Source organism: Gambusia affinis, linkage group LG14 (genome assembly GCF_019740435.1).
Source record: "Gambusia affinis linkage group LG14, SWU_Gaff_1.0, whole genome shotgun sequence".
Lineage (NCBI taxonomy): Eukaryota > Metazoa > Chordata > Actinopteri > Cyprinodontiformes > Poeciliidae > Gambusia > Gambusia affinis.
Window position 1 is genome coordinate 9,325,936 of NC_057881.1, and position 23,564 is coordinate 9,349,499.

The 23,564-nt window shown below is 37.2% G+C and overlaps 1 protein-coding gene across 3 annotated transcripts in view; it reads right to left on the reverse strand.

Moving 5' to 3' along the window:
* Positions 1-23,564, reverse strand: part of celf3a (cugbp, Elav-like family member 3a) — a 49,692-nt gene that overhangs the window by 24,598 nt on the left and 1,530 nt on the right. For 2 of the 3 annotated variants that reach the window (XM_044138191.1, XM_044138189.1), the window contains exons 1-3: positions 16,023-16,503; positions 13,943-14,095; positions 11,395-11,477 (exon numbers count right to left, since the gene is read on the reverse strand). In XM_044138191.1, coding sequence (XP_043994126.1) covers positions 11,395-11,477; positions 13,943-14,087 — 228 coding nt within the window. In that variant the 5' untranslated portion in view covers positions 14,088-14,095; positions 16,023-16,503. Of the gene's footprint in view, positions 1-11,394; positions 11,478-13,942; positions 14,096-16,022; positions 16,504-20,868; positions 21,083-23,564 lie in introns of those variants that run through there. The other variant, XM_044138190.1, reaches the window with a different exon arrangement.

Consider the following 23,564-nt stretch of genomic DNA (forward strand, 5'->3'; position numbering starts at 1 on the left):
AAGTTTATTATGTAAGAGGTGTTTTCTTTTACCAACAGTATTTCAGCGTCACATTTGTCTTTGTGCCTGAACCAAATGAAGGAGAGAACTGCAGATAATGTCTGAGTTTTCTAGAAAGTCGCCAGAGTAGCATTTTGACAGCTACCTTACTTTGGTCTGCCGTAGCCTCGGAAGTAAAACATGTTTCGATTCTGTGAAGAAAAGTGAGACTTGCTCAACCACTGCATGGCGCCCCAAAATAAAGTATTCTGGTGGACAGGTGTTAAGAAGGGTATCAGAGTAACAATACAGAGCAAAATTTGCAATTGCATTTTATCATAGGAAGTCATTATCTACTGGGAATTACAGATATTCATTACCATTACCATAAAGTGCTTTTGTATTCCAAGGTAGGGTGCCAGTCTAATAAGTCTCCAAACAATTCTGCTGAAATCATTGGATAAACTACTTTAGAAATCTTCAGTTGATGAATTTGAGCTGGTTACTTTGCTATCACTGCTTATATCTTGATAGCCACTATGTTTTGCATTGATGCATGTTCCATAGCTTGCATGTTTTAGCTTCTATTTATTTGGGCTTTGAATTTAGGTCAACTCTATGACAAAATACAATGGCGAGGCTAAATTTATTTTATGACAATAAAGTCAAAATAGTACGAGGATACAGTCATAATATTACCAGGATAAAGTTGTAATATTTGTAGAATGAAGAAGTAATTTTAAGAGAACTCCAATACAAACACAGACAGACCAAAAAATTCTAATTATTCAAGTATTTTTTTCATGCAAACAACTTATTTTCTCATAATTTTAAGATGGACTTTTGGAAAAATTGCATTTATACTATACTAATATTGTGACAACATTTTCATAATTAACAAAAATCATAGTAGCTTGACCCTAATACTTTGCCATACAACTTACGGAAGAGATGATCTAAATATAAGTTGTTTTTTGAAATTTCTTTTTGTCGGTTTTTATTTTTTTATTTTTTTTAGAAAACAGAAAGAAAATTTATTAAAATCACAAATCACATCTGATATGAAAAAAAATCAGAGATTTTATTTTTAAGCCATATCTCCCAACCCTAATATCTTTCCATGTTTATCGCCTAATGAGACTTTTGAGACAACGGCTCGCACATCGAGATGCTCTCCAACCCCCTAAAAACACCACACATCTCTCAGCAGCAGATGTCTGTATCTAAGCTGATAAACACACTGCCTCAGTGCACCTCCAGCAGCACCCCACCTCCACTTTCATTATTTCAAACTTTTCATTCATTTCTTCCTCTCCTCCCCTTTCAGCCTCATTATTGCACCCCCACACCCATTTTCTCCCTAATTCGCACCCTTTATCACCTCCGTAAATCTAATCTGCATTCATCATTACAGTTGGCCCAGAGTGACGTACAAAGGACAATCCCCCCCTCTCTTTTCTTTCTTGCTGTTGTTGATGTCAGCCTGCACCGCCTGTCCTACGTCGTGCCCGTTTATATGCATGCATATGTAAATGAATCGACGCATGAATGCACACTTAACTTCGAGCAGATTCATCAAGTGAAGACACTCGCTCCAAGGCGCTCTAATTGCCATCATCATAATCATCCATATCTCACTGAGGTTAGGATATGAGCTACACATGAAGGCGCTACTTTCTCCTATTATTGTCAGACAAGCGAAGTGACATATTGCAGGTCAAATAGTCACGTCATAAAAGCATGTTTTAGCACTCAGAGAAACATCAGTTTTCGCTTGTAGCACATAAAATGACCATTTTATCTCCTTGCATCATAAATGGCAGACTGAAATGGAGTAATGCTAACAGGTACGTGGGGGAAGATAAGTTAGTGTCACCCTGCAACTGATGTTCATCTACAGTAGACTGTTTGCAGAGACATTAAGGGAACAAATTATGGCGCTCAGCATTACAACTTCCTATCACATATCCTGCGTAAAAAGCTTGGGCTATATTTAGTTTATGCATTTTTTTCTTCTTCTTGTCTGACTATCGATAAAACCCCTCTGTCTGCACCGCCTTAGTCCCAACGTCTGAGTAAATGTCAGGATTAGTCAGATGTTCCACTCAGAGAGCTCTTCCCTCTCATATGGGCGGCTTAAATGCAGAAGCACAGGCTTCATCTTCACACATGCTACAGACTGTGAATTAAGAAATCTAAAAGGACATAATAATAATAATAATAATAATAATAATAATAATAATAATAATAATAATAATAATAATAATAATAATAATAATAATAAACTTTTGTTCATCCAGCCATCTTGTTGGGTGCTCTCCACGGAAACACTTCTGCACAAAAGCAAACACAGCCATACACAAAAGCACACACCCTTCATTAAACTGTGTTAGCGTGAACACCTGCCCTCCCTTCCCCCGCTGAGCAAGCAAACACACACAGACAGAGCTCATTCCCCCCCACCCTATTTGTCACTATCAAATTCAGATGGCAGTTTGAAAACAAAGACTTAGGCATAAATATATATTTTCCAATGCAACAAGAAGAAACGCCTTTGCAGCCCAGTGAGACAAACAGTTTGCCTGACAGCTTTACGGTGCTGAATTCGGAAACAATAATCTTCTAGTCAACTTAACTGTATTTAAGTTTCCAGACAAAAAACTAGTGGGGTTTGATAATTGTTGTGCTAAATGAACATGCTAACTGCTATTAGCATCAAACACTAAAGGGCATGTAGCCGAGTATGTGTTTTTATGTATTGGATTCATCCAAGTGTCCGCTGTAGCTAAAGCTAATCGATAGCATTGGCACCTTGCCACTTTTATTTTTGATAAACAGATTTTTTGTAATAAGGCTAAATAAGTTTTAAACAAGTTCAGTCCATATATAATTTAGGCAATTAGCCAAGTGACATAAACTACAACAGATTGGCATGAGAGACACTTTTCTCACCAGGACCAGTGCTCTGTACTGCACTGCCTGCGATTGTGTCAGATTTAAAGGCGTGATATAAAGCTTCCTTGAACAGGTTAGGTCTACAAACTATATAAAACATGTTCATTACATGTTTTGAAGAAAATTATTCCTAGATAGTGAGATTTTGGTCTGCTAAGTTCTGCCTATTTCCATCTCTTGTCAGCTGTTTAATATTTACACTCGCATCTGAATATGGCTGTAAACAGATTTTCAAAGACAGTTTATCTCTGAAAAGTAGACATGGAGCCTCCTGCACAACCAACAAGAATGCAACAGGTAATTGAATGGCAAGTCAACAACAAAACACTTGTCTTTTCCTGCAGCCGTTCAGCATACAGCGATAAACCCGGCTGACCAGATGTACTGGAGCTCAAGATGGGTTGCTAGGTAACCAGCTGGGCTTCGCTGTGGTTGCTGGGTGAATTGCAGTGCCTCCTGATTTGTAACGTTTTTGAAACAACTCATTTTAACATTAATTTATTGCTAAAAACTGTCTGGTTGGAATTTGTTAAGCGATTGGACTGTTTTTAGAAGAACTACAGACCCAAATGGAAGTACAAAAATCTACAAAATACATCCCCTTTAAGGAGTTTAGATGACGCATGACTCATGAGGTACAATGATGGGTTAAAACTTCTGCTCCAGGACTGTACTGGAGAAAAAGCAGAGCAGGTTTGGTTGTATGCCAGAAATTGTTCATCAGATTGGTGGAGTCAAAAGAGGTTTTTACAGTAAGTCAGCACACACACAATTATGTTGTTTCAACAAGGCCCAGGTTGTTTTAGATACCTTTTCCCCTTAAATAAAGTTTTGAAAATGCCTTTTTGTATTTGCAAAGGTAATCTTTGTTTGTTTGATAATCTGAAACCTTTACTTGTAACAAAAAAATAAAAACAGAAGAAAAGTCAAAGCTTGTAAGGGCTGGTTAGGGGTTAATTTTCTAAATCTTTATGCCAAACTGAGTTAGCTTGTGTTTCACTGCAGGTTCATGATTTCGAAACAAACCCAGTTAACAAGCTTTTGTCCTAAAATCACACCTTTCTTTTGTTACAACAAACATTTTATTTATTTCTCATAAAACCCTGAAATATGTTCTGTTTATAATCCCATATAAAAAGCTAAAACTATTCAAATTTGTCTTTGTTCACTTTGTAAAATATTCTTACAAAGGTTAATGGATTGTAAAAATTGCTCCGATTCATTTCCAGTCATGTTAATTATGCAAAAACATCTCAGGTCCACTATCCGGCAGTGAACCACTCTGTTTGGTAAAACACCTTGACTTCATGTGGCACACTGAGGATGTTACTGTCTCCACACAAATGGGCTAAGGCAGGAACGAATCAGCAACAAGAGACAGGGAGAGATGCCCAGGCCGGACAGAATGAGTGCAGCTAAAGAAGAAAATCTCTCTTCCAAATCTCCACACGCCGAGAGAATTTTGGTTTATTGCCTATGCCTGTTTTTTTTTTTTTTTTTTTTTTTTTAACAGCTTCACCACTCTCATTTCCTTACCCTGCCTTCAGCTGCATTTCCTCTTCTCACTTAGAGCCATACTCTCTCACCTGAAATTAAACACAAGGCCAGGTGCCACTCTGATACATCCATCTGCTGCCTGGCGTCTATCTCCTCCTTTCTTTTTCCACGTCTTTCTTCCTTTCCATTGTTAGATGAGACAAAGGAGCCGTAAGAGTGACTCTTTCTACCCAGAAAGAGAGAGGGAAAAGGCAGCACTGAAAGTTAATGACATCTTTCAGCTTTCTCTCCTTTCAGGTGTGCTTTCATTTAGGATTTTCTTCTCTCACTCCTATAATTGCTATCATGTTATTCCTTTTGTATCACCCCGGCCATGAGATGCCAAAGTTAATTATTCTCTGGCAGCGCAGGTGCAATTACATGACAATTACACCACAGCTGGTGGCAGGGGTGGAAGCAGATCTTGTCCTTGTGGGCGTGTTTTGAGCTAATAAGATGGTTTTCTGTCTTCTTTTTTTTTTCTCCTCCCCATCTTTGGCGAGTCAGAGCTCGAAAGGGGGGCAGGGACGGATTGGCAGAACACAGGAGGGTTTAGCTTGTTCCACATGGCTTAGAGGTAAGAGGTTATGAGGAGGAGAGCTGTTGGAGTAGGAGCAGAGGGGGGAAGAGGGCTTTATCACAGGCGATGGGCCCTGCTGATCCTGCATGAGAGGTCAGGAAGGGTTACCCTACTGTCACGCTAACAATGGGATTTCTTTATCGCCGTCCTAATAGTGTCCGCTTTTTAAAACTGTCTCTACGTCCCTCAGCTGCTTTATGCCTGCAATTACAACAAACGTCCGGTCCTGACACCTGACTGGAAATTAAAAATAAAAAAATTCACCAATAATGCTTTTAGGTTCAAATATTGTCCCTGGTCCTTACATGGGAAAGATACAAAGCAGGGGTGTCCAAAGTGTGGCCCTCTTGATGACTTTATTTGGCCACCAATCACAATTCTGCAAAGGAGCAAATCTAGCCAAATGAAAATGTTAAAATGTTAGAGGAAGAGCTGGACAGTAAATCAATAGCAATATACATATTCCGATAGACACGTGATCAAAATCAACAGACAATACTTCTATCAGACGTATTCAATATGGAATATTCATTAAACTCCAATCCAGAACAGCACAGCATTCTGGGAGATGTAGGCAGAGGAAAGGCTTTAACTGCTCAACTTCTGACGACCAGCTAAGCAAAGTGAGTAGCTTCAACTAACTCACTCACTCTGGTTACCTAGCAACTCACTTACTTTTTGGTTACCTAGCAACAACTTGTTGAGTCACTGGCGCAGCAGCAGTTTAAGGTTTCCTGTTTAAAAATAAAATCAACAGCATGGAGTGAAAATTGTGAATGAAAGAGGAAAAGGTCACCAGTTTGGTAGTATTTCAGTTATTTAAAAAAATTAAAATTAAAAAATAATTATCAACATCGATTGAAATGAAATGCTTATATTGTGATACATTTTTCAGCCATATTCTTGAGGCCCAGTTAGTGGCTCAACAAAAATTATTTCTCATGTATTAACCAAGTTTCTGTGTTGATCTTATTTTTGTTGTTAACAGAATCACAAACATCCAGCAACTTTAATAAAAAGAGACTCCGCTAGATGAATCCAGAGAGAGCAACTTCCTCTTCTTCTTGACTAAACTAAAAAACAAAAACAATCCACCCACAAAACTTTGCATGCTTGTCTTATATTAATTCATGTTTTGCATCTACAATCAGTTCCCAGTTTTGTTAATTCCAGTATATTATGAGTTGATAAAATAAAACAAGTGCTTTCAGCTTCATAATTGTGGCCCTCAAGGCAAAACGTCTGGACACCCCTGCTCTAGGGGGGTAAAAAAAACCTTATTTTTTTTTTTTATGTAAAAACAAAATTAAAGACGTATACACTATATTACATATATATATATTACACTATATATAAACAGTAAGTAAAGCAAGGATCCAAACCACACAATGAGATTGTAGCTATATTTCTAGGAAAATAGATAATCCTCCTTTTTTCAGAACCTGTATTAGAGAATCTGTAATCAGTGTGGAATAATCCAGTCCAGATTTGACTGTAGCAGTTTTTGATATACGCAAAAAAGACTCTGGGCCCAGGGCGACACATCCGAGGGAAGGCAGTGGCAGCACTCTCGAAAAAAAACCCAACTTATTATCCTCCTGTGATCAAGATGAGTTGCTTATTTTAAGGTTTTGTGATTTTTTAGTTTTTAGTTTTTTTGGATATGCAGCATTATATTGAAGGGCCTCTTTCCTCATATAATCAATGAATTTTGAAAAATTATTTTTTTAAGCTTAAGATTGTGTGAAAAGCTCCCTCTATATACCGGACAATATACCTGGACTGAATTATGCTGATTAAAGATTCTTTGAAAAAAAAACTTGGTTTGATTCATCTAGTTTTTTTTGTTTTCAAATGTCTGAATGAAATATTTGATAAAAAAAAAAAAACTAGGCAGCAGGAGAGAAACATTTATCCAAGAGGCAACATTTAGTTAGTAATCTTTATTAAATACTATGCTGTCAAGTATTAAAAATGTTTTCCTTTTTTGTTTTTACATATTTAAAAATGGTTAGGTGTCTTTTTCTATCAACCTAAATAACCAGAGTTGTGAATCTGGTTGCTTTGTAGTGTCAGGGGTAGAATTGCTCAACAACAGGGGGTAAAAATGACATTCTCTCTGATGCATCATGGTTTTGTTAAGGGAACAGATTAAAAAGGCAAAACCAATAATAGAGAGACAGAGGAGATAATAACAACAACAACAACAGCTACAAATAAAACAAAATAACATAGAAATGTTCCGATAATTATAAAAACCCCCAAACTAAAACAAATAGAGAAGAGATACACACATGCACAGATTGATTAAATACAAAATTGAGAGACCACTTAAAATGATCACTTCTCTGGTTTTACTCTTTATAGTTATATCTTTGAGTAAAATGAACATTGTTCTTTTATTCTATGAACTACTGACAACATGTCTCCCAAATTCTAAGCAAAAATGTAGCATTTATTTGCAAAAAATTAGAAATGGATTAAAATAACAAAAAAGATTTTTTAATGTTTTCATTTTTTCCTACCCCACAGGGAATGCTGCCTGGATGGTGAATCACGTCACCCATAATAACCACCGACACTAGTGATTGTACATCACTAATAAAGTGTATTTAATATTTAATGCACTTTTTCAACTCTTCTGAACTCCATTTTCTTAAATTAAAGAGGAAACGTAAGCCTCTTTCCCACTGCATCATGCATTACAGCGCTTTATATAATTTAAACTAACAAGGCATAATCTAGTGCATACGGAGGTGTTAGAATTTGGTTTTTGCCCTTCAGAACTTCCTGCATGTATTCCTCCTTTCGTTCTGCCTATTTTCTGAATAAGGTGGGTAACGGCCTTTACACTTTCTAAAGTCAAGGTGTGTTTGGCCGGTAACACAGAGGAAAACAAGTTCTACATTTTTTGCCTTGCGTGCATCTGTCTCCACCTAACCAGCTTTTTTTTTTTTTTTTTTTGTCATCAGTCACTTACAAATGGGCACTTTTAGCAGGATTTAGTCTATGCTGTTTCCTTCTTTTCTGATCGCCTTCGCACTGATGTGAAAGGTTGTGAGGGCAATAAAACCAGCGTGCTTTGATAGAGTTGGCTTACGGATATTACCAGTTTGTGATTACAGACACCTAGGTAATTTTATCGGGCTATAAAACAAAAACCGATATTGGTCATGGAGTGAGGAAGTTTTGCCGTAAACATGGTCGTACTGCTGTTTTAACGATGCTCCCTGAAGTAACCCCATAAAACAGCAGGTGTATATACAGAGAAAACAATAGTGCTACTCAGCAAGAACGGCAGCAGAATTAAAGTGGTGCAGAAAATACACTCCTTAAACACAATCGTTACCATAGATACGAAAATTGACTCTCTCAGTGTGTTGCATGGACACATCAGCGAGTCAGCCATGTTGGAAGGGGAAAAAGCGGCTAAGGCAGCCTTTTAATTCAACAGGGGAGCTCTAGTTTTAACAAGATTAGACGAAGTTTATGGTTTTACACCGCAGAGGCACCGATCAAGCCTTTAATGGTCGACACCAGTATCAGATTTTCTTTTGAAGGACTTTGAAAGAAAAAAAAAACTAACGATCAAATTCAAACAATCAAATGTCACAAAGACGAGCTATAAAAGCTGAAATGTGCCACAGATTTACAAGAAATATCACCAACCTTTCCTCTGAATTTTTCCAAAAATCAAAACAAAGAGCCGGAAGGAACATCATGTTTCCTGATTCCTCAACAGGCAAAAAAGTGGAATTTTTCAATCTTACATTGAATAAACAGTAGATAAAAGTTACCTGCTGAATTTGCTCTAATTTGTAATTTGAAAAGCAAATATTTAATGAAGGGATTTATTGACAATAGAAACACTGCTTAACAACAAACCAAAGCAATTTAAAAAATGTACTTGGTTATTTAAATGATTCAAAAATATTCCAATACATGATGGAGCCACGTAATTTACCACATTATAGAGCATTTATTTGTTTTTTCATGTTGAATTAAATACTTACTTTTACTGATTTGCTTTTACTTTTCAAGTTCAGCAATTTACATACACTTCTCCGGTATTTGATAGCATTCCCTTTGGACTTTATGATTTGAGTCAAACTATTTGGGTTTTCATAGTTACCAGTTTGAATCTTGTCCCATTCTTCATGACTGAGCTCATGGATTTGTGATAGTCACAAAAAAATTTACGTTTTTTTGTCCTTGAGTCACTTTGTAGCTAACTTGGTGATTTGGTTAGTTTCACTGTCCATTTGGAAGACCCATTTGTTTCCCAAGCTTTGACCTCCTGAATGAGATCTTGACATTTTGCTTCAATATTTCCACAAAGAGTTCTTCCCTCCTGATGCTATCTGCTTCCTGCAGAAAAGCACCCACACAACATGATGCCGCCACCTTCGTACTTCACAGTTACAATGCTTTTCTCAGGCTCAATGGTGTTTGGCCATAATGGTCATTGTTGTTTCATCAAACAACAGCACATGTCTCAAAACGTTAAGGTCTTTTCCCCTGTGTGCATTAGCAAACTGTAATCTGCCTTGTTATGCTGCTTGTGGAGTAATAGCTACTTCCTCTCTGAGTGGTTTTTCAATCCATGCAGTTGCAGGACTTGTTTCATTCTGGATAAAAACACTTTCTTACCAGTTTGGATACCAAAACACAATCATCTCTGGGACACAGAACCTCTCTTTTTCATGAACAGTATGAAAGCTAGCATACGTAAGCAGTGTGTTTGAGGGACTGCTTTAAATACATCCACAGGTGTGCTTCCAATTATGTCAAATGTTGTTAACTGACATATCAGAAGCTTACAAAGCCATGGTTTTATCGTCTGGGCGTTCCCAACCTGTTTAGAGCCATAATAATGACATAATTGTCTCTTATTTGGTAGACTCGGTTCGATTATAGGACCAAAACTGAAACGTGGTGTTTTCAGCTGGTGCGGTTCACTTTCACACTGCACTGTACCAAAAAAACCCAGAGTAATTGAAAAAAAAAGTTCCCCCTCTTGCCTGTGGTGGCGCTGCACCAAGAAATACTAAAGGAAACGACACAAAACCTCTGAAGAAGACACTGAGCCCAGCTTCCTTTTTCACAATATGTAAACAAAAATGAAGTAATGTCAGATTTTAGGGGTTGTAGGACTTATCTTTCGTTTTTGGTAAAAAAAAAACAAAAACAAACCACAAGCCATTTCTTCCACTTGTGCCAGATTAGCATGTTGCATTTATCCTGCTTTTGGAACATGCATTCAAACAGCACTACAGTATTCTTCAGCCAAACTGAGACCCGGTTTGTAGTCTGGTCCTCATTAGAGTACAATTACGCTTTCACACCTCCCCGAACGAACCGGACTTTCTAAAAACAAACAAACTAGAGTTTGATTAAGTCCGGCTAAATGGAGACTGTGTGAATGCACCTTAGCAAACAGAAATAATTTTTGTAGTCCTAATTGACCTAAAACAATAAATTCTTAGTCGGATTTCATGCCAATGACATAAGTGTATGCAACTAGTTATTATCTACCATTATATGAGAAATAATGGCAGCATTTATTTTACAACAACTTGTTTAAGATATTTAGATATTTTTAGTTTAACATAAATTATGTGATACTAAAAGTAATCTCTAGCTGCAACCCTAAATTGCACATCCTCTTCTCTCTTCCCTCAAAAGCTACAGTCTTGTCTTCAGCTGACATTCCAGAGTGGAAAAAAAAAAGACGTGAATGATGTAGATTTGAACAAAAATAACCAAAAGGAAACGGGGGTGATGCCTTGTTAGTAAAAGAGGAAGCACAGCACAGCAGCAAACTCTGGGAGCGCACACTCTGTCTTAGTAATTCCTTGCCTTGTCGCTTTGTCTCTCATATAGGCGGTTATTATAGAGACGCGGCTGTCATGTCATATTTAGCTCTGGAAATGTCATTTGGCAGCACACCTGCTGCCTGGCTATGCTAATAAAGCTAGGTTTAACTTTGATTAGAATCCAGAGAGAAGAAGTGGGGGCAGAAGAGAAGAGGAACGTCAACGAGATTAAGAGCTGGAAGAGTCACTCCAGCGGTGAGCCTCATGCAGACATCTCTCTCGACCCGTGACATGTCAGTGCGATGACTCATGCCTTAGCTGGATAGATATGTCTGGATGCATCACATATGAAACATAAGAGGGAGAGCAGCCCCTGACCTTTCCTGGAACATATCGGCTAAAGGGTGAAGTCAAGCCCACATGTCAAACTTGGTTTAAATTCCTTGCGTCCACACGCGTCTGTGTTTGTGTGTTCTGATAGCCGAACCCGACAGTTAGCCCGACTGAAAAAGACAACGACACACTTACCCCTGGTAGGGTCTTCTGCTCGTGCAATGCATTCTGGGCTTTGAGGGCTGATTCTCGTGCACAGTACGTGAGGAAGGCACATCCTGGAGAGAGAGAGGCAGGAGATGGAGAATCACATGTATGCTATGAATTCAAGTCAGTTGAGTTTACAAAGCTGAAAGAAAAATCATCTCAAGGCACTTCAAGGCGAGCAATGAGGATTTAAAGTTTTATCACAATATTTTGTTGTACAATTGTGATAACGATAAAAGCGACAAAAATAGCGTTTTAAGTAACTGTACGGCGGTGAGGACATGTCACAGCATGCATAGCTCCACAAATACAAATGCTGCTGTTGAAAAACATTCCCATTTGTAATAAGCTTCTTTAAGGCACCAGTCAAATGAATAAGTTTGATTTATATCATTAAGCTGCACTTAGTAATTGCATTTAATCATATTTTCAAATTGATTGATATCTATTGATGAGAAAGAAAATGGTAGAGAAGCCACAAAGTTAAAAATATCAATAGCTATGTCCAAGAAAGAGACAAGTCTAAACATTGTAGAACTGACCCGGAAGAACTTTCTAGAGAAAAGAAAACGATTGCTCTCTGTGGCTTTGTCCTGGAAAGCTAAACACAAAAGTGATGTGGCAGGTCTCCTTTCTAAAGGAAAGACACTTAAAGTTAAAAAGACCAGCAGCTCATTTGGTTGCTTTATCCAAGAAGGAAAACATTTGATCAGGAGTACTTTCTATGAGAAAGAAAAAGAAATATTACACAGACTTAATCGTGCCAATAGCTCTGCCAGTGGATTCATCCAGGAACACACAGTCACAAACACAAAATCTTACCAGGCATTTTTGGTCCCGTTTCTAGTGCAAATATCTTAGTGTACTTGAAATAAAATTAACTTCCGCATAATTTTTCACCAAGATGTATGGGTTTGTTTTAAGTAAGTAATTTCTTAATATTGATACTGGCAGATTATTTCACTTATAAGACATTTTTCCCATCGTTGTAGGCTTTTAAGTTACTTTTGTCTTATTTTAAGTGTACAATGATATTTGCAGTAGAAGATAGACTAAAAATAATAGTAAGATTTTGTGTTTTTGCAGTGCACCTAAGCAGAGAAGCCCTGATCCATGAATACTTTCTACTGACAAAAAAAACCGAAAAAACGTTAAAGACTCAATAGAGGCTGTAGCTTCTTCAATGTCTTTGTGCATAAAAGATACCGCTAAAGACTAAACTAAGGGGTACTTTTAGTTTAAATGGTAGTTCATTCAAATGCTCCGTCCAACAAAGAAACATCAAACACAAAGAGCACTTTCCATGGGGAAATAAAACAAAGAAAGTGCATACACTGAAAGATTAGCATTTTTTATGCCCAGTATGTTGTTCTATAAAAGAATGTTGACTGAAAACATAAAGACAAACAGCTCTTAGTTTTTAAAGCCATGTGAGATGCCTGATCATAAAGTCTGGAGATACAAGTGTGAGCTTTTAATATCACTCCGCTCCGGCACAATGTATGCAGTCCCACATAATAGAGAAAGGCTTTCATTAACCTTTAAAGCTCCCTCACATCATGAATATGTAAATATATGCAGAATAGGTGTTATAGGTGTTGGAAGGCTGATACCACCTGGCCCATACGTCTCCCAAACGACTGATGCTTTTTTGTGTTGTTGGGTTTTTTTTCTTTTTTTAATTGAAGTGCCTTTTTGTTTTCCCTCCATCTGATTTGCATTAGAAATGACAGTAAGGATCATTGTTCATCTTAGATCGCTTCCTCGGCCTCTGTCCATCTGTCAAATGAGATTTGTTGATTTTTCTTGCAAAATATGAACAGCCAGCTCGCCATGTGATGAACTGGTGCTTTCAGATTGTCTGAGTGTTCAACTTGCACAAAAGATTTTGAATTAATTCAGCTGGTCCACGGTGTGAAGGAGGTTGTCGGTGAGCAGCAGTTAATAAGGAGAAATGTTTGTGTTTAGAGGTAAAATGTAACATCTTAAGCTAAAAGTAAACTCTGTGATTAAGCCCTGAGGCAAAAAAAGTACTCCTAATCTAATAGTCCCTTTATTGGCTTTAACATTTTTATACAGCTGTGTCACTTTCAGCATTAAATCTGGACATTGACAAACGGATGAAGCCTTTATGTGCCTTTGATGCTAGAGTTAGTGTTATGCTTCTTGTTCTCAGTCACGAAGCCAAATTAATATTCCTTTTGATGAGCATCATCATAAAAAAAGACTCCTGCACTTTTTCAAACATGGTCTTGCCTTCATTTATTGATCAATTCTGCACAACACCTTTTCTCTGACCTCAAAGAGATGAGTCATCTTTAATGAAACATGTTTTTCTTTTCCCCAGAATAAGACTTCCCAACAGAGTCTGCAACCAATTTAGGGGTCAAAATAACGCCAGAGATCCTCGTTAGATCGATGATGCATTGTGTCTTTGGTGAGACAATCATTTAATGTAAGTCATATTTAGCGGAATCCATTTGCGAATAAAAATAATAGCTTCGCGACCTTACACTTTGTTCTCAGAGGCGTTTACCTTTGTGCATCCCCGTGTACTTGTCCTTAATCACCGTTAACTCGTAGATCTTCCCAAACTGTTCGAAGATGGGCTTCAGGTCCTTCTCCTCCAGGTTTCGGGGTATCTGCCCGATGAAGAGCTTGATTGCGTCAGGCTCCTTCATTGAGAAGTCTAAAGAGGAACAAAACACACACACACACACACACACACAATTATAACAGAAACATAGAGTGGAGGCGTTCAGGAGCCTGGAGGCTTAAATTCACACTGCACAGGAGGTGCAAACAGGAGGCCGGGGATGGAGGTGCAGATGGGAGCGTTCAGTTGAAATGGCTGGCTGAAACGATGGTTTGTACTTTCTCTGTGAAATGTACTTCATGATCCTAATAATGTGGATTCTGGCAAGCACGAAATTCACCAACAAAGTTGCATCATGTGAAAAAAAAAAGTAAAAATCAGTTACTACAGCTTCCTAATCAGAAAGGAGAGCTTTGATGCATCGTATTTTGGTTGCTCTGCGTTCACATTCAGAATGCAAATTATATGTTTAGGCCTGTTGACTGACTCCTGATATAGCTTTTGCTAAAGCTAACAGAAAAGTCCACACGTCACGATGGGCAACAATGAGTGGAGCTGGAAAATGCAAGTTAATCGCGACATTCCCATATTCAAAATAGCACAAAATGTTGCAAGACAGTGATGAACAAACAGTGCACACATGAAACACAACAACCTTACAATGCCAAATATATCACATTGGATAATTGAGGCCTATTCTACCTTAACAAAGTTATTACCTTTTGGTAAAGACAATAAAATGGCTGCAAAAGCCTAATGTAGTAATTATGTAAAAATGTAAAGATTTTAAAGACTTAACCCTCTTGTCATGTCTGATACAATTATTTATCTGGTAAAGTATTTTTCTCAAAAATCTGCTGCATCAAGTAAATATGTTTTTTAATTAGTAAACGCACGTATCAATCAATGTTGCGTTAGATAATAAGCGTTTAAGGTTTGCTAACGATTAAACGAGGGCAAAAGCCTGATGTACTGAATACGACACAAACAAGTTTAGAAAACAAGGCGACCAAAAACGGTTTCTGTTAAATAAAGAAATACATTCAATACTTTTTTTAATCTGAACTTTCTGTTTATATAATCAAGCTTTAAACTGACACCAGATGTATCATTTTTAATACGATTATCTTCTAGACAGAAAAAAGTTAGCACTTTCCTGAAAATCTGCATTCAAAACACATTTTTGGTTCTACAAATTAAATAACTGGAAGGTCTAGTGACAAAAAAAAAAAAAAGACAATACCCTATTTGGTGTAATTTTGTTGTCTTGCAAAGGCACCCAATAAACTGTTCTCATTTCATCAAAATTTAAAACAGTATATAAACGTATGAAACCACAGAAATAAAAAAAGAACAAATATATACCATTGTGCATAAAACAGAAGTAAAATAAAGCAAAAAATATATAGACAAATATAGTAAACTGCATGTAAACAACAGCAAAACTGCCCAATATTGAACATCAGTATCACAGCTGCTTGTTTTTCTCAACATTGTGTGTCCCTAGAACAGTCTAGGATGATCACATCAGAAGGATTTTAAAACCTGCAACAAAAGCTAATCTTATACACACAGTCATAAAGTTTGCTTCTGGGAGAACTGCAAGCTATTTCTCAATTTAAAAATAAAACTTCAAAAGCGGAAAAAGCCACAGTTTAACAATGTGCTTTGAGTAGAAACGCACAAAAAAGGCCAAAAAAAAAATCTGTAAAGAATATATGCTTTTCCCTTTTAGGGGATTTTTTATTTTTTTTTTGTATAATAGATAGCACACCCGCTCTTTTCCCTGCATTATCACCATATTTGTGTAAGATTTTTCAATTACTGTAGCCTGAACCAAATCCTTCCTGTGGATTTGTGGCAGATTTGAGCTCAACATGACAGCGTGTCAGTCAGCACAGCTGGAGAGCTCTTTGTCAAGACATCGGTGACAACAACAATGACCTGGACGCGATTTCACGCATTTTAGCATAAAAAAAACCCCACAGACACGCAAAACAAAGAGTTGAGAGAATAATACCTGTGGTGCTGGTCGTGGTATTTAAAAAAAATCGGAGTGATCTGGTTTGACGTGTCTTCTTCCTTCCTGTTTGGTTATTATTATTTCTCAGTTCATCTGTCCGTCTCTGAATCCTGTAACAAGTTAGGCCCGCACGCCCCCTAAAACAACACAACTAACATCCAGCCGAGGTCCTTTATTCGGCATGAGCGAATTTTACGAGATCTTGGTTTTTTTCCACTACTGTTTTCACACAGATGCCCCGGATTTCTCTTTTCTTGAATAGGAAAAAAATTAAAAAAAATAAATAAAAAAAAATAAAACCAATCTCTTACTGGCGTGGCTAAAAAGAGGGTCTTGTGACAGATGAGTCTTTAGACTTCCCTAATTCAGCGGACCGTAGGGAATTGGCAGTCTGGCAGTCTGGCTGTCCTCTCCTCTTCCCTGTGTGTCTGTACTCCTTTGACGTCGTAAGCCGGTGTCTCCCTCCCTGTCCATCTCAGCTCCATCCCTCCCCCTGGCTGCTTGAGCCGTGATGTCTGCCGCCAGGGACCGTCGCTAAATTACCGGCACCGTGGAGGAAAGTATGTGCTGCAAAAACAGGGACGCTCCTGCTCACAATGAGCGTCACAACTCACAACTAATCTACACTTAAATGCTTCCTTTTGCATATTTTGTTTCAGTGGAAATTAGCAAGGACTACTGAGATCGTTTTAAAAATCACAAAACGTTACCAGGGATTTAAGTGTGGCGGATGTTCACGGAGGAGCTTTAAATATTAAACATGATTTTCAGTTGAGGTGGCTTTTAATGCGCTCCATTTAGTCCACTTTTACACTTGTATTTCTAGACAGAAATACAAATTTGTACAATTTTATTAGCTAAAATTGAAAGAGTAAAGAGAGACAAGGAAAATTTGCATTTTTTTCCATTTTTGGCTGCATTTTTGCAAATTTCATAAAGTCTGGCTAGCTTGTGTAGTCAGTTTTGTTTTCCTTACATTTAAAAAAAAAAATCCTTTAAAACTAAACAGAGGAATCCGTGTCCCTTCTGCATTTTTTTGTGTCATTGACAAACCTTTTGATTTCTCCTTCCTTTTCTATAGCAAAATTACATTTTATTTTACTATTTTATTTTGGTCCCCCAATTTTCACTGGTGCAAAAAAACAATTGAAAAAATCTTTCAAAAATATGCTTTTGTAGGGTCAAATCCTTGAAATCAAATTACAAATCTCATTTTTATTCTCAACAAAGACTTTAATCGTTGAAAGTTAACATTTAAAATGATTATGAACTGTGAGAAATTAAAATAAAATTGGCATTCATAAAAATAAACATAAAAAAAACAAGATGATGCAAAACATAATACTTCTACACCTGTTAATCTTTTAGAAAAATGTGTGTCCAACTGATCCAGTTGGAGCAATTTATTGACAATGACTAAAGACATGAAAATTACATTGAAGCAGAATGAGTTCCTGCAAATAGTCAAATAGTTGACATGATTTACAAGCTCTATAAAACATTTTTTTAAGAATCTAATTTGCATACATGCGATGGGAGAGAAATATATATGAAAAAAATAGACAGCCAGCAATAAAACTAGCATCTGATGTGGTGGGAAGAATAAATAAAGTAAAATCCTTTTTTTTTTTTTTTTTTAAATCATTTTGATGACATTTTGTCCATCTCAATCTTTGCACAGGTGGAGCTAAAGAAAATGAAGAGGCACTAGACGGTTAACAGAACTGGGTTACGCTGAGATTTCCCTAACTCACACATAAAATTGTGTTCCTGAGAAAGAAATAACATCTTTTAGGTGCAGAACACAACCTGGTGGAGACATTGTGTTCAGAAAGGTGGCGTTTCTTTTTCTTTCTCCTCCCCCCCACCCCCCCTGAAGGTTTTCCGTTTTTCCCTTAGCCTGTAAAAGGCAGTCGGTCCCTGACACCTAGCGCTTTCAAATCCGCCTTTTGTTCTCGCCGTGGAGCTGGCCGTGGTTCTGAAATGAATCCTCTCAACTCGTGTCACATCACCGGGGATGAAGGGAACGTTCTCTGAGAGGGGAGGAAGGGGTGTGGGGAGGTGGAGGGGGCTGTTGTTTCAAACGTGAAACAACAGCAGCAGCAAACGCTGTTTAAATGTTATTTGACGACACGCACAGAGACTCTCGGGGCTACACGCCCTCTCTGAGATTTGGGCAGCATGTAAACAATGAGCCCACATGACAGCGGGCTGCACACACCCCGGCACACATGCGCACACGCAGAGACTTCAAAGGAGTCACGATCTGGACGTGCGGGGCTCAAACCGCAAAAAACACGACGGTGGTTATATTAAACTGAACCTATGCGAACAAATCTCCCAATTTTTTCATTAATTCCTTTATTTCCCGGCGCTATTGTTCCTCTTTAGCTCGTCTCGGAGGTTAAGAACAGCCATCTGCCATCAGTCACCAAATCCGGTCTAAGCCTGTGCTGCAGTTGTTGCCGAGACCCGATTCTTACACAGTTGATCGGGTATTAATTGTTCATGCAAGTGCTTCGGAAACGTGATCTGTGTCATATGCGCGCAGCGGTTGGAGGTTTGAAACCAACACTGACATCTGGTGACGAGCTTTATAACCCAACATGATGACGGCAGAAGAGCTTGCATTATTAATATCCAGCGTAAGAACAGTAAACAGATGTTGTGTGAGTGGATTTTGCTGTTTTATTCGCTTTTAACAGCAGATGCACGGAGTCAGAGCTTATAAATGTAGTGCGGAATACCTTAAACGCCCTAGCAGCAATAAAGGATTTACTAAAAGTGGTACACGGATTAAATTAGGCTTTTGTGGGTGCTTTTAAACTGCATATTACCGCAAACCCTGTTCATAACTCATATATGATAATATTTCTCCCTTGATTTGCACATAAAGAGAGATATTTTTTATTAAAAACAGAGAAAAATGATATAAAAACAGACCTAGAAACACCATTAATCTTCATGTAACTAATAATACAATGACAATAAACTTTTTCATATTTAGTCATGACTAAACAACATGCTTTTATGGGTTTCAATGGGATTTGATGTGCCAGAGGCCCTAAAGTGCTACTGTCTTATGACTTTTGGATGCATTCCTGCCGCAACAAACCTGAAACAAAATCCCCAATGACCTTACTGGCAATAGCAAGTTTTACAAAAACCTGATTATCAACCATTCCTTTGATTCAGGTGTGTTGGAGGAGGCATGCATCCAAAAGATGCAGAATATTCTGCAGACCCTTGTCGTCGTTGTGAATAGGCCTTTTGGTTTCTTCCCTCAATAATGCTTATTTTAAATTAAAATACTACAAGAAGATAGAGTTTGTTCACTAATTCAGTGGGAAAAAACCCACAAAACAAATCTTACAGTAGTTTTTACTGTGTAAAACTGGCACAGTTTTACATTCATGAGTCTTAGATCTATGACTTTGTTTTCTAAAAATCTATCAATTTCCCACCTAATTGTGATTGAAGACATCTTTTTTTAAAAAAAATGTTTTAATCAGTAACAAATATGCAACTGCAAAGGAAAATGGAGAAAACTTAGAAAAAGCTAGTTTCCTTTAGTGACAAATTTGAAACATTTTGCAGCAGGGAATATTTTTTTTATTGCTGATGATTTTTGGAAATCTGCTCACAAACAAAAGAACAACCTTGAATTTTTATGGAAGTTTGATTTTAATATGAACATACAGGATACATTAAGTCAAAAGGTTAGAAAAAAGAAAGAAATATTTGAATCTTACTGACTGAACAAAGCATTCGATCTCCAACATCTCCTTCTTTGTTAAGCACAATGTTAAAATGTTTCTTCCAGTTGATCAGCAGGTTTGGACACATCTCCGGAGGTATTTTGGACATTTTTTTCTGTTCTTAGACACTTTAAACTCTTTGAGTTTACCAGATGCTGCTTGGCAACGCAAAGCTAAGCTGCTCCAGGATCCTAATGTGATTCTTTTTAAGTTTTCCCCTTTGTGCTGCAGCTTGAGGTTGAGAACATCTAGAGAAATCTTCTGATTGAAAGTTCTCCACCAATATTTAACAAGAAACATTATTTGACAATAATACAACCAGACTAATATGATTGCTGTACATACAATTTAAAAAAAATAAACTCCAACTTGAAAGGACGGATTTGTGGTGGACTCCCTGATCTAAATCTGCCTGAGGACCCATAAGTAAGTTTGTCATAGTAAGCAATAAATCGATTAATTGCATGATAAATTAACATGAGAGCAATAATTTGTGTAGTTTGTTTAATCATTAAAGAGTTGTTACCCTTTCAGAATATAGAAAAGCCGCCATTTGACAAATGCTGCAAATATTTGACAAATGGTACAAAATAGTTTATTTTACAAAAGTCCTATCTGGCAGTTTTGCCCGTTTTCCACATCTGAGCCTAATGATGAATACATTTTTAAGGGCAATTTTGTTTACAGAGCCTGTATAATAGAGTTTATTTATTGTTACAATTGTTTTGTTCATTTACTTTAGATATTCAAAATGTCTTCCAGTTCCAACGTCAAATGTTCATTAGAAATTAACGCTTGTTGATCTTTCAGGGGGTGCACTTGCAACATTATGCCTTTTTCAAGACATTAGTTGAAAATGGTTTCAGAAAGACAATATTATTGTTTATTGCAGTGACTTCTGAGACAAAATACCATTGAGCAAAATTTGTTTTCACCATAAAACTTTGGGCCAGCCCTGGAAACACCAGCCAAACTCGACACAAGCCAAAAACGAACTCAGGAAAACCTGGGAACACCCAATTCCAAGTTATTTTTTTGCCCAGCCTGTCTTTGATTGGTTAGATTTTTCCCACTTTGACACTTACTGTGGTTTCTGAAGGGTTGGAAACTGGGAGCTTGCTCAGCTTGCTGCGGCGCTCAGCATTCGCTACAAACCGTGAAGAGCCATCATCATCGGGAGCAGAGCAGGAGTCAAAGAGGGCCTCACTTCCATCAGCTAACATGTGGCACAGCAGAGGGTTTTTTTTTTCTTCTTCTTCTTTTTCATCACATCAGACACATCAAAGTGGCTCTGGATCCCTGAGGATGAGAGCAGGAGGGGGGAGGAGAGAGTAGTGTTAAAGTTCAAGGAAAGCAGGTCTATTCCAAAAAAAAAAACATTTCTCACTTTGCCGTGCAAAACCTGTGCTATACTTAAGCATCCTCCTGGTGAAAACAGATGTAAATTAATTGCTTCATTTCTTTCAATGAGTCTGTGATGTAAGGATCTGCTGACACCTGAACATGTGCCTCCTCATCTACTGTTCCCAATTAGTTTTACGATTTCGTTTCTCATACATAACTCTCAAAAACCCCCGATGTTAGCAATTTACTTTTATTAGCATGTACCTTTTTTTTTAACCATCTCATCTGCTTCCGTTTGTTTCTTTCTATCGTCATTATGTAGTTAAAGTAGTTCTGACTGCAGCTGATGTGTAAAACCGCAGCCTAATACGAGATCATTTTAATTATAAGAAATGCAAAATAACATCTTCAGGAGTTCCAAGATAACGTAATAATTACATCATTACCGGTTTGAATTTAAAATAAATGACCTGTTAAACAATTAGGATTGATTTAGATCCTGTATAAGTTCATTTTATAACCTGTTCCTGTTTCTGAATAATTGGCTCTACTGAAAAGGTAATTTTGCTAATTTTCTGGGCTAACTTAACACATATGTCCAAAAACCTCAACTTTTATGCAACTAATTAGGGCCAGACGAGAATAGCATGACAATTTGCTCCCTTCCTGGTGAGTAGAAAGTGATTTTTGTGGCCAAATTAAACGAGACCAATACACACAGACACACACACTGAAGTGTGAATTTGCTAAACTGCAAATCTAAAAATGTCGACTTTGTAGAAAATGCTTTTTTTTTTCTCAAGCAAAGCAGCCAAACAGTAAAAAAAAAACAAAAAACAGTTAAACCTCTTATTTTCTAAGTTGTTTGCGTCTACATTTTTAATAGATTTTTATTTTCTGAAGTTGAAAGTTTTCCTTACAAATTTTTGACAAATTTTTTTGTCCGTTTCTAAAATCTCGAGTGGACGATGCATGGTTCAGGTATTAGAAAACAAAAGTTTAAATGTACATAATAAAGAGTTAGAATTAGATTAATAATCTACCATACAGCAAGTTTTCAAATAACTTTATTTTACGAATCACCTTATTAGCATTAGAATGATTTTCTGTCCGTTAAACTGTTGTCTTTGTTTTAATGATTTAATGTTAGACTTTTGGTAAAGTAACAAAAAATTCATTCAAAACCAGCTCTTGCTGTTTGTTCAAAGTAGAAAAATACTAATCCATCTTACTTTAAGAGTTTTTAAGAACTTTAGCAATGTTCTACCTGAACCGTGAGGTTTTAGAGGCCCTAAACTGGACTAAAAATGTGTAAAAAAAAAAAAGAAAAAAGAAAAAAAAAAAGTAAAATAAATAAATAAAAAAGCAGCTAAAGTTCAAAAAGTCTTCAAAAAACCTGAAGGAATGATGATCAAGTTCACTTTAAAAGATTGGAAGTAAAATTGATCATCCTGATGGCACAAAGTATATAGGGGATGTCTCAAGACATCTGCACAATTTTTTATGTACAGTTAAGAAAAATTATTACCTCCCCTTAGACATTTAAATTTAGGGGAAAAAAAATTAAGAGGAAGAAATAACACTTCTAAATGAACTGATGATTTTTTTTGAGAAAAAAAAAGAAAGAAGAAGCAGAAACATGGTGGTGGAAGTATTAGGTTACAAAATGGAGGAAAAAATTTGACAAGATCAGACCTTTTTATTGAGGCATAGCACAAACTACTGCTTAACTCGGGTGCTGTTGTTCACAAAGCAAGACAGGGTCATAAAAATAAATCGCAATGGTCTTAAATTTCAAACAAATCATCATTAAGCAAAACCTTTCAAAGAGTTTGGAAAAAAAACTAGTGAGAGATTCCTCTAAAGACTCCAGAACAACTGCTAAGACAATAGTGAATGATTCAGTCAAGTCAGGAAATAGTGTCAAAGATCACTAGAGCTCTGTGCAGGAACAGACTCTGCAGAGGTGACACCTCCAAGCCAGACTGAAATATGTTGAAGACAGCTTGAAGGAGCACTGTGTGGTGGAAGCATTTCTTTAGATGAGACCAAATAGACGCTGCACATGTTTTTAGAATGGAAAGGAGTCAAGTCTAAAGATTTAAACGGGACTTATGCTTCCTTGAACAGGTTAGGGTCGGTCTACGGACTTTACAAAACATTTTCACTAAATTGTTTTAGTGCAGAATCATTCTTAGATAAGATTCTGCCTGTTTTGAGCTCCTTCCAGAATGAACTGTGCCAAAGCTCTCCCAAATCAATGTTTACACTTCTATGTGAAAATGGCTGCGAACAGATGCTCAATTGTCTTTGAAAAGCAGACGTAGAGCCTTCTACACAACCAACAAAAATGCAGCAGTAGTTTCTGAATAGTAAGTTAACAACGAAGCACTTGTCTTTTCCAGTAGTCATTGTACAGCGCATACAGCCGTAAAAC